The sequence below is a fragment of the Hylobates moloch genome, unplaced genomic scaffold (assembly GCF_009828535.3).
Source record: "Hylobates moloch isolate HMO894 unplaced genomic scaffold, HMol_V3 SCAFFOLD_12, whole genome shotgun sequence".
NCBI lineage: Eukaryota > Metazoa > Chordata > Mammalia > Primates > Hylobatidae > Hylobates > Hylobates moloch.
The window spans coordinates 36,381,652-36,392,287 of NW_026652287.1; the positions used below are offsets into that span (position 1 = coordinate 36,381,652).

The 10,636-nt window shown below is 58.8% G+C and overlaps 3 protein-coding genes across 3 annotated transcripts in view; all 3 read left to right on the forward strand.

The window, feature by feature from the left end:
• Positions 1–3,711, forward strand: part of NTF4 (neurotrophin 4) — a 26,077-nt gene extending 22,366 nt beyond the window's left edge. Inside the window, exons 2-3 of the mRNA XM_032169228.2 lie at positions 763–886; positions 2,830–3,711. Coding sequence (XP_032025119.1) covers positions 2,842–3,474 — 633 coding nt within the window. The 5' untranslated portion in view covers positions 763–886; positions 2,830–2,841 and the 3' untranslated portion in view covers positions 3,475–3,711. The remainder of the gene's footprint in view (positions 1–762; positions 887–2,829) is intronic.
• A 2,338-nt stretch (positions 3,712–6,049) lies between these two features.
• On the forward strand, positions 6,050–8,627 carry SAXO3 (stabilizer of axonemal microtubules 3). The gene is given in 5 exon segments (XM_058425610.1): positions 6,050–6,205; positions 6,471–6,671; positions 6,772–6,933; positions 7,581–7,708; positions 8,236–8,627. Coding segments are annotated over 5 exon segments (1,020 nt in total). The 3' UTR covers positions 8,609–8,627.
• Positions 8,278–10,600, forward strand: LHB (luteinizing hormone subunit beta). Its single transcript, XM_058425613.1, has 4 exons — positions 8,278–8,302; positions 9,554–9,641; positions 9,864–10,031; positions 10,268–10,600. The coding sequence occupies exons 2-4, from the start codon at positions 9,621–9,623 to the stop codon at positions 10,508–10,510; spliced, it is 432 nt and encodes a 143-aa protein (XP_058281596.1). The 5' UTR covers positions 8,278–8,302; positions 9,554–9,620; the 3' UTR covers positions 10,511–10,600.
• The last annotated feature ends 36 nt before the right edge of the window (positions 10,601–10,636 follow it).

Consider the following 10,636-nt stretch of genomic DNA (forward strand, 5'->3'; position numbering starts at 1 on the left):
TCCTGGGTCTGAGGGAGGAGGGCACTGGGGGCCTGGATTCCTGGGTCTGAGGGAGAAGGGCGCTGGGGGCCTGGGCCTGGACTCCTCCTGGGTCTCAGGGAGAAGGGCGCTGGGGGCCTGGATTTCTGGGTCTGAGAGAGGAGGGCGCTGGGGGCCTGGACTCCTCCTGGTTCTGAGAGAGGAGGGCTCTGGGGATCTGAACTCCTGAGTCTGAAGGTGGAGGCCCTGGGGTCTGCACTACTCGGTCTGAGGGAGAAGGCGGTCCTGGTTGGGTCAGCCGGGGCTCCTTTCACTCTCCACCCTTCCCCTTTCCTGTACCGAGGAGCCAGGTACATACCTGGAGCAGGCAGCCACTCCAGGTATGTGCAGAAGTCTTGGGCGGGCCCTGGCCTGTCCTGTGAGGAGGGAACATTCCAGGAAGCAGCTTGGGGAACCAGGGCTTCTTGAGTGTGGGCCCTCAGGGACCCAGGTGGCCAGTTCCGCTCCATCTGGGAGATGAATGGACCGAGGGGGATGTCATCTCTTCCAGCCTCCTTCTTCCACTGCCTCTCCCTTCCCCTCCTCCCCCATCCCCTCCATCCATCTGCCTCCCCTCCTAGCCAGGAGCCATCACCTGGGTAGAAAAGGGGCCTCTGGAAAGGCGACTGGGCCTTGACTCTTGGGTACCCTGCACTTGAAGAGGAACTCTGGGAAGAGGTTGTTCAGGCATTTGGCCCCTTCCTCACCTGCCTCTATAACCTGTCTATTCTTTTCTTCCCCTAGGTGGTTGCCCCCTCCCTCTCCTGAGATGTCAGGAAGGAGGGGGCCACCTGTGTCCTCCACAGGGGCCCCCCAAAGCCTGGGGCCTCCCAGCCCCAGAGCTCCGAGGTGGAGGAGGTGCTGACAGGTCTGGTAACTACTGACTGTGTCCCACTGTTCTCCACGCCACCCTTTCCCAGAACCACAGGCTTCCAGAACGTTGTAAAGAAACTGCAAAATCCACGCCTCCACCAGCCTCTCCCAGCGCCAGGTCAATTTCACACACCGGGAAACTGAAGCCTGCCTCAGAGGGGCAGGGTTTTACCTCCTTAGTGGCAGTTTTGAGGTGAACGGGGGTCTCCCTAGGATTCCAGGTTGTGACCTTTCTCTAAATTGTGGAATGTGGCCAGGCGTGGTGACTTGAGTCTGTAGTCCCAGCTACTTAGGAGCCACAGCAGGAGGACTGCCTGAGCCCAGGAGTTCAAGTCCAGCGGGGAAACACAGCGAGACCTGATCTTAAAACAATCTGTGGCCGGGCGCGGTGGCTCACGCCTGTAATCCCAGCACTTTGGGAGGCCGAGGCGGGCGGATCACAAGGTCAGGAGATCGAGACCATCCTGGCTAACGCGGTGAAACCCCGTCTCTACTAAAAATACAAAAAATTAGTCGGGCGTAGTGGCGGGCGCCTGTAGTCCCAGCTACTCGGCAGTCTGAGGCAGAATGGCCTGAACCCGGGAGGCAGAGGTTGCAGTGAGCAGAGATCACACCACTGCACTCCAGCCTGGGCTGGAGACCAGTTTGGGACCAGGCACGGTGGCTTATGCCTGTAATCCCAGCACTTTGGGAGACCAGGACAGGACTATTGCTTGAGGTTGGGAGTTCAAGACCAGTCTGGCCAACATGGTGACACCTCATTTCTATTAAAAACACAAAAATTAGCTGGGCACATTGGCAGGTGCTTGTAATCCCACCTACTCAGAAGGCTGAGGCAGGAGAATCACCTGAACCCAGGAGGCAGACATTGCAGTGAGCCGGGATTGTGCCATTGTACTCCAGCCTGGCCAACAGAGTGAGACTCTGTCTCAAAAAAAAAAAATTGTTTGGAGCATCCTCCAAGATGCAAGACTGTTGGTTCCTCAAAGTTGCACAGGAAGGATGGCAGAGTGCAGTTGCCCAGAGGTGAAGTCCCATCTCTGCCATTTGCTGGCTGTGTGACCGGGCACAAATCATTAACTTTTCTGAGCCTGTATTTCAACATCTGTTACTATTAAGTAATAGTAGTTGAATTATTTTTATTTTTATTTTATTATTGTTTTTTAAGATGGAGTTTCGCTCTTGTTGCCCAGGCTGGAGTGCAATGGCGCAATCTCAGCTCACCACGACCTCCACCTCCTGGGTTCAAGTGATTCTCCTGCCTCAGCCTCCCAAGTAACTGGGATTACAGACATGCGCCACCATACCCAGGTAATTCTGTATTTTTAGTAGAGAAGGGGTTTCACCATGTTGACCAGGCTGGTCTGGAACTCCTCACCTCAGGTGAGCCGCCCACCTCGGCCTCCCAAAGTGCTGGGATTACAGGCATGAGCCACCGTGCCTGGCCTTATTTTTACTTTTGAGACAGAGTCTCACTCTGTCGCCCAGGCGGCAGGGCAGTGGTGCGCTCTCTGCTAACTGCAACCTCCGCCTCCCAGGTTCAAATTATTCTCCTGCCTCAGCCTACTGAGTAGCTGGGATTACAGGCGTGCAGCACCATGCCCGGCTAATTTTGGTATTTTTAGTAGAGAGAGGTTTCACCATGTTGACCAGGCTGCTCTCGAACTCCTGACCTCAAGTTATCCACCCGCCTCAGCCTCCCAAAGTGCTAGGATTAGAGGTGTGAGCCACAGTGCCTGGCCTGTAGTAGTTGAATATTTATTATTAATCTACAAGTTGGGCATTACACAAGCCCTAGATATAGGGTCCCCCAAACTTCTAGAACAAGGGCTTCCCCACAATCCTGGCAGGCAAGCCTCCCCTGGGGTTCCAAACTTCTGTCCCCACTGAAGTTTTTACCCCCTTCTCTAATCCCAGCCTCCCTCTCTCTGTCTCCAGGTGCTCCGAGAGATGCTCCCTCTCCCCTCATGCTCCCTCCCCATCCTCCTCCTTTTCCTCCTCCCCAGTGTGCCAACTGAGTCCCAACTCCCACCCTCAACGTTGCCCCCTTTTCTGGCCCCTGAGTGGGACCTTCTGTCCCCCCGAGTAGTCCTGTCTAGGGGTGCCCCTTCTGGGCCCCCTCTGCTCTTCCTGCTGGAGGCCGGGGCCTTTCGGGAGTCAGCAGGTGCCCCGGCCAACCGCAGCCGGCGTGGGGTGAGCGAAACCGCACCAGCGAGTCGTCGGGGTGAGCTGGCTGTGTGCGATGCAGTCAGTGGCTGGGTGACAGACCGCCGGACCGCTGTGGACTTGCGTGGGCGCGAGGTGGAGGTGTTGGGCGAGGTGCCTGCAGCTGGCGGCAGTCCCCTCCGCCAGTACTTCTTTGAAACCCGCTGCAAGGCTGATAACGCTGAGGAAGGTGGCCCGGGGGCAGGTGGAGGGGGCTGCCGGGGAGTGGACAGGAGGCACTGGGTATCTGAGTGCAAGGCCAAGCAGTCCTATGTGCGGGCATTGACCGCTGATGCCCAGGGCCGTGTGGGCTGGCGATGGATTCGAATTGACACTGCCTGCGTCTGCACACTCCTCAGCCGGACTGGCCGGGCCTGAGACCCATGCCCAGAAAAATAACAGAACTGGATGCTGAGAGACCTCAGGGATGGCCCAGCTGATCTAAGGACCCTAGTTTGGGAACTCATCAAATAATCACAAAATCACAATTCTCTGATTTTGAGCTCAATCTCTGCAGGATGGGTGAAACCACATGGGGTTTTGGAGGTTGAATAGGAGTTCTCCTGGGGGAACTTGAGGGTAATAATGATGATGATATAATAATAATAGCCACTATTTACTGAGTGTTTACTGTTTCTTAGCCCTAATGCATAACTCCTCAGATCAACTCATGGATTTGATCATTGGTGGCCCTTGGCGTTAAGTTGCTGACTACTCAGTCTCAGAGGACACCACCTTGCTCATCCTGGGGAGTGGGAGGTGATATTTCACGATGTGGGTGGGGGAGGAGATAAACTGGAACAGGCAAGCAGATGGCCAGGGGACCTTGAGAATGTGGCCCACAGAAGGCCTTTAAGTATCTGGGAGCTGGGGTTCAAATGGGAAATCTTACTTGGTAAGAGGGGGCAAAGGTTGACTTAGAATATTCTGTTTTGAGGTAATAAGCTACCGATCACAGGGGGAGTACAAGCAAGGTTGAATGAGAAGTGATCAGGATGCTGGAGAGTTCAGCCCTGGGTGGGGAGCTGCAATCAGGTTTCTAGCCCTCTTCCCTGTGCCAACCTTTACTCTACACTGGGAAAGAAACAGACCTTAAAATTTTCCAGCTTGATGGCCAGGTGCGATGGCTCATGCCTGTAATCCCAGCACTTTGGGAGGCCGAGGTGGGCGAATCACCTGAGGTCGGGAGTTCGAGACCAGCCTGGCCAACATAGTGAAACCCTGTCTCTGCTAAAATTATAGAAAGAAATTAGCTGGGCGTGGTGGCGGATGCCTGTAATCCACGCTACTCTGAAGGGTGAGGTAGGAGAATTGCTTGAACCCAGGAGGCAGAGGTTGCAGTGAGCCAAGACCATGTCATTGTACTCCAGCCTTGGCAAAAAGAGCCAAACTCCATCTCAAAAAAAAAAAAAAAAAATGTGTCCAGCTTGAGTGGGGCATGAGTTTCTGAGTAACTCACCGGCCCCCTGGCTAGGATCAGGGGGTCACTGTCCATTGAGAGCCCTTGAGTAGGGCCAGCAAAATCCAACAGAAAGGCCCCAGAAGCCTGAATGGGGGAGGAGGGGTAAGTGGGATCCTGGGCCTGGCTGCAGAAAGTAGCCTCAGTTTTCCTTGTCTGAAGAATGGGCTGGTAGGATGAGATAATGGGGGTTGAGGAGGAGTCGAGGCCTTGACCAAAAGCTTTTTTTTTTTTTTGAGATGGAGTCTCGCTCTGTCGCCCAGGCTGGAGTGCAGTGGTGCAATCTGAGCTCACTGCAGCCTTCACCTCCCGGGTTGAAGTGATTCTCCTGCCTTAGTTGGGATTACAGGTGTTCGCCACCATGCCTGGCTACTTTTTGTATGTTTTGGTAGAGACAGCATTTCGCCATGTTGGCAAGGCTGGTCTCAAACTCCTGACCGCAAGTGATCCGCATGCCTCGGCCTCCCAAAGTGCTGGGATTACGAGCATGAGCCACTGCGCCCGGTGACCAAAAGCTGTTTATAGTGAAGAAGTGACAAGCGAAGCCAGGGACAGACCACAGGCCTTCACAGTAGCCCTTCACGTGTTACCCATAGCCCCGCCAACTCTCTCTCTCTCAGGTCCAGCTTTGAGCAAAGGACATAGGCAACTTCTCCCCCCATCTATACAGACCAGGCTCCTGGGCAGGGTGGGGCATGGCTGCCTCAGTTCCTACATCTCCTTGTTTTCCATCTGTGACTTTGGTCTTTTTTGCCACCTTCATCTCTGTCTCTAACTTCCAGTGTCTCTCGCCTCTGGGTAGTACTAATAGCTCCCTTTCCATCGTGGTCTTTTTCTTCCTCCCTGTCTCTCCCCTTTCTTGTATTTATTCCTCACTCATCAGAGCCCATCTTTTTCGCTATGTCCCTGTGCACTTCTCTCTAGGTCCCTTTCTCTTTCCCCACCCAGCCTACCCAGGTGGAAGTTTTCAACCAAATCAAAGGCAGGCAGGACAGCTGACACTGGCACTGAATTCTTCAGCACATGCGGGAAGGGTTGGGGAGCCCCAGGGATGGCTGGAAATCGTTACCCCGAGGTGGGCAGGCCTGGCAGAGGGAGGAAGCAGCTAGGAGGTTCTGGACCCTGGAGCAAAGGGGTGTGTTTCTCATGGATGTCCTGAGGTGCTGGGTGCAGTGCAGGGGTCTCTGGATCTCTGACACCTCCAGGTTTCTGTCCTTCTTTCTGGGTCTCTGTCTCCCCCACCCCCTGGGTCTCTGAAATCCTGAACTTCTCCGTCCCCTTCTGCCCGCCTCTTTCTGACTCTCCATCCCCCACTCCGTGTTTCTCTGTGCCCCTCTTGGAGTCCCTGTCCCTCTGTCTCTGGGTCTCTTAATCACTCCATCCATCCATGTGCCTGCAGGCCTTTCACTGGCTGGATTGGGGTGGGCGGGTTCTGTTACCTGGGGCAACACCAACAAACCAGCTCCTGCTTGGCTACAGGGAGGGGGTGGAACCATGGCCAGTGGCACCCTGGCTCTGCGCTGTGGCCCCCCGTGGTCTTCCATCTCTGCAACCCAGATGCCTGAATCCTGGCCCAACGGGAATCTCACCAGCAGCTACCTTACCCATGGCATCATCCCACCCGTACCCTTCCCCCCGCCCACGGTGCAAGTGGGCAGACCCTAGGCTGAAGCCTTGCGGGGCCTGGGGACCCAGAAAGATGGGGGCTGCGAAAAGGGGATTGGGAGCGTGGACTCCTCTCTGAAGCAGGAGGGTCCTGGAGTTCTGGGTCTGAGAGAGAAGGCGCCAGGGAATCTGGATGCCAGGGACTGCAGAGGAAAGGGCTGGGGGCCAACCGGAGGAGGTCAGAGTTTGGGGTGGGGGGTGATACGGACTCCTGAGTCTTTAAGGCTGATGTGCAGCGCCTTCTCTCCAGTCCACGGTCGCGGACCCTTTACCTCCGACTGCAAAGCAGGATTCTCGCATCTGAGCTTTCGACGAGGTCCTCAGCAGATGGGAGACAACCTCTGGCTCGGCCTACGTGCCCAAGACCCATGGCGGGCCCTGCGCCCAGCCCAGAGCCCCAGAGCCTGCAGACCCCACGCGGACTGTGGGGATCAAGGATTCAGGAGAAAAGGTAAGATTTGGGGAGTGCCGGAGTCCGCAGGGGACAGGGCGGGGGACTGCATTTGAGTCCCCTGCTCCTTCACATGAGTCTCTGGGTCGCCTTTCCGCAGCTCAGACACCGCGGCTGGCGCCTCCCACTGACCACAAAGTACCAGAGCAGCGAGACGAGGGCGCAGTACACTGGCTTTCCCAGCGGGGACCCGCGCGCCCCGGAATACTCCGGGCCCCAGCCCCCACAACTCGCAGACCACCGCCGCGGGGGGCCTTCCCAGGTGGCTGGGTGGAAGCCGGCGCTGGCGAGACAGGGCGGAGCTCCGGGAGCCCTGGGCGGGGCCAGAAGGAATCACGGCTTTGGGGCGTGGCTGCTAAAGGGTCTGGGGCGGGATCGGGAGGTTGGGGGGGGGGGGGGGCTGGGCATCCAGGCCAGGCCAGAAGGACCAGGGGCTGGAAACTTGCCTTCAGGGCTCCTAAGCTGCTGTGGAGCTAGACGGCGGGCTGTGGGTGGGGACGAGACTAGAGTATTCCGGGACGGGGTCAGGTGGGAGTTGGGAGAAGTAACGTGGAGTTGTTGCCCAAGATGCAGCTCACTTCCAGTGGCCACACCAAGACGGTTTAAGACCGGGAGCGGAACCAGGGAGGTTGTTTTTGGTGGCTGGGAGCCTGGATTTGAGTTCCTTGACCAGCAGGAAGGCTTGGATTTAGGGAGGTGAGGCTGGGAAGGGTTCGGGTATGAGGAAGGAAGCTCAAGTTCCCTGGCGTGGGTGGCAGGAAGGGCTCTGACTCTGGGGCAGGGTGCGAGGGCCGTGGCCGTCATGGCTGTCGAGGCCGAAGGAGACGGATTCTGAACTCGGGACCCAGGGCTTGGGATGGGGTATGAAATCTATGTCTTGGGTATGCCTCCTCCCCCAATCTTGCTCAGGCTCTAATCTCCTGCACGAAGAACCCCGCGCTGTCTGGCCGGCCTTTCACAGTATCCGACCACGGCGTCCTGGACCGCCGACAGCTCTATCTAACCACCTCAGCGCGGGACTTTCGGTTCTATCCCAAGTAAGCCGGGCTCTCGCTCGGCACCGCCTCCTGCACAGCCCCCGCCTTGGCCGGTGCACGCCGAGCCCCTGGGCTGGCTCCCATTCTCTGACCGGTGGTCTCAGCCTCGACTCCTGTAGCAGCAACAACCACAGTTCAGGCCCCAGCCCCTCCCGCTTTTAGCACCCAGGAGTCCTTAGTGTCAACTCTTAGGAACCGCGGTAGGGACAGGAAGCCTGCACAGCGGCTCCGGGGGATTCTGGATCTGAGGGCAGGGCCTCCTTCTGTACTTCAGCCCCCAGATACTCTTTCGCACGGAAGCGAAAGCCCCCGTTTCCTTCCCTAGGATGCGAAAGCTCAGTTTCCAGGACGTTAAGTACCTCGGGGACCCAGGAACGCAGGCTACGCGTGCCCGGTCGCGTCCTTCCTAAGTGGGTGCTCTCCTGGAAATGCAGGAGTTTGAGTGTGCAGACTCCTTAGATCCCGAGGTCTGAACCTCGTCCCCAAGGATCCAGCTGTATCCTCACCATCCTGCCCTGCTCCCACAGGACGGAGCTGTCCGGATACCCCCGCAAGGACTACCTGACCTACTGGAGCTTCGAAGAGACGCCCCAGGTCTGGGGCCACGGCCCGCAGCGGCCGCCCTGTCCGCCCTCCTCCCGGCCGCCCCGACCACCGCAGGTCCGCGTGCCACGCCTCAGCCCAGTGACCTCGGCCATTCCGCACCGGGGAGCCCTGTCTCTGGCTCAGGAGTCCTACAGCCCCCTGCTGCACCCGCTCCGGCGGCTCGACCGCTTCTGCCCGCTGGAGGCGCCCTGGGGCGGCCTGCACTGGAAGCCTCTGCGGGGCATCCACAGCGTGCCGAAAGCCTACAGTACCGAGAACTCCAGCTACGGCAGCTTGAAGCCGGAGCTGGTGTGAGCCGGCCGGGCCAACCCTACCCCAGACCCGCCCCCAGGGCCGCGCGGCCGAGCGGAGCTCGGGACCTCCGCTTACTAGGAGGGGTCCGGACCCAGCCTGAGTCGCACTCATTACGTCTATTGGCAATGTGGGGGCGGGACTAGCCCAGACACCCACTCAGCTGCGGCATCGCGGAGAGGGGACTAAGTCCAGATAACGTCCTTGGAGGCTGTGGCCCCGGGGTCAAGACACGTACCCTGCAGGCGTATTAAATAATGAGTTAAATCACCTGAACCACAGACATTTCCGGGGACTGCTCCGGACATTCTGGCTTGAGGGTAGGATGGGCGGAGGTCCCTAAGGGAGAGGTGGGATTCGGGCTGAATCCCTCGTTGGGGGCATCTGGGTCAAGTGGCTTCCCTGGCAGCTCAGTCACGGGGAGACCCTCTCTCATTGGGCAGAAGCTAAGTCCGAAGCAGCGCCCCTCCTGGGAGGTTGGACTGTGGCACAGGAATGGCTCAAGTGGAGGAGGGTTGAGGCTTCAGTCCAGCACCTTTCTCGGGTCACGGCCACCTCCTGGTTCCCAAGACCCCACGATAGGCAGAGACAGGCCTTCCTACACCCTACTCCCTGTGCCTCCAGCCTCGACTACTCCCTAGCACTCGACGACTGAGTCTCTGAGGTCACTTCACCCTGATCTCTGCCTCATCCCTGGCTATAGACCACTGAGGGGAGAGGGCTGGGGCGCTCCGCTGAGCCACTCCTGAGCCTCCCTGGCCGTGTGCACCTCTCGCCCCCGGGGGGATTAGTGTCCAGGTTACCCCAGCATCCTACCACCTCCTGGTGGCCTTGCCGCCTCCACAACCCCGAGGTATAAAGCCAGGTACACGAGGCAGGGGAAGCATCAAGGATGGAGATGCTCCAGGTAAGACTGCAGGCCCCTGGGCACCTTCCACCTCCTTCCAGGCCATCACTGGCATGAGAAGGGGCAGACCCATGTGAGCTGTGGAAGGAGGCCTCTTTCTGGAGGGACATGATCCCCAGTAAGCTTCAGGTGGGGCAGTTCCCGAGGGTTGGGATCTGAAATGTTGGGGTATCTCAGGTCCTCTGGGCTGTGGGGTGGGCTCTGAAAGGCAGGTGTCGGGGTGGTGGGTCCCGAATAGGAGATGCCAGGAAGGGTCTCTGGGTCTTTGTGGGTGGTGTACCCCGGGGGACGGGAAGGCCAGGGCTCAGGGCTCCGGTCTCCGACCCGGGTGAACCAGTGTCCTTGTCCCAGGGGCTGCTGCTGTTGCTGCTGCTGAGCATGGGCGGGGCATGGGCATCCAGGGAGCCGCTTCGGCCACGGTGCCGCCCCATCAATGCCACCCTGGCTGTGGAGAAGGAGGGCTGCCCCGTGTGCATCACCGTCAACACCACCATCTGTGCCGGCTACTGCGCCACCATGGTGAGCTGCCTGGGGCCAGGGGCAGATGCTGCCACCTCAGGGCCAGACCCACAGAGGCAGCGGGGGAGGAAAGGTGGTCTGCCTTTCTGGCCTGCGGTTGGGGAATAGGGTGTGGGAGGGCAGGAACAGAGGGCTTCCTGGACACCTGAGTCCAGGACCTGTGGGGGCAGCTTGGGAGCTCAGCTGAGGCGCTGGCCCCAGGCACATGCTCATTCCCCAACTCACACGGCCTCCAGATGCGGGTGCTGCAGGCGGCCCTGCCGCCCCTGCCTCAGGTGGTGTGCACCTACCGCGAGGTGCGCTTTGAGTCCATCCGGCTCCCTGGCTGCCCGCCCGGTGTGGACCCCGTGGTCTCCTTCCCTGTGGCTCTCAGCTGTCACTGTGGGCCCTGCCGCCGCAGCATCTCTGACTGTGGGGGTCCCAAGGACCACCCCTGGACCTGTGACCACCCCCAACTCCCAGGCCTCCTCTTCCTCTGAAGACCCTCCCCGCAGACTTCCGAGTCCATCCCGACTCCCAGAGCCCTCAGACACCCCGTTCCTCCCATAATAAAGGCTTCTCAATCCGCACTCTGGAGGTGTCTTTCTGTGGGCTCAGGGCAACCA

Excerpts from the sequence above, each read along its gene's own strand:
- LHB (XM_058425613.1), top strand. The coding sequence starts at position 9,621 with ATGATCCCCAGTAAGCTTCAG. Across the intron at positions 9,642-9,863 it reads TGATCCCCAGTAAGCTTCAG|GGGCTGCTGCTGTTGCTGCT; the intron begins GTGGGGCAGTTC and ends TCCTTGTCCCAG. Across the intron at positions 10,032-10,267 it reads CCGGCTACTGCGCCACCATG|ATGCGGGTGCTGCAGGCGGC; the intron begins GTGAGCTGCCTG and ends CACGGCCTCCAG.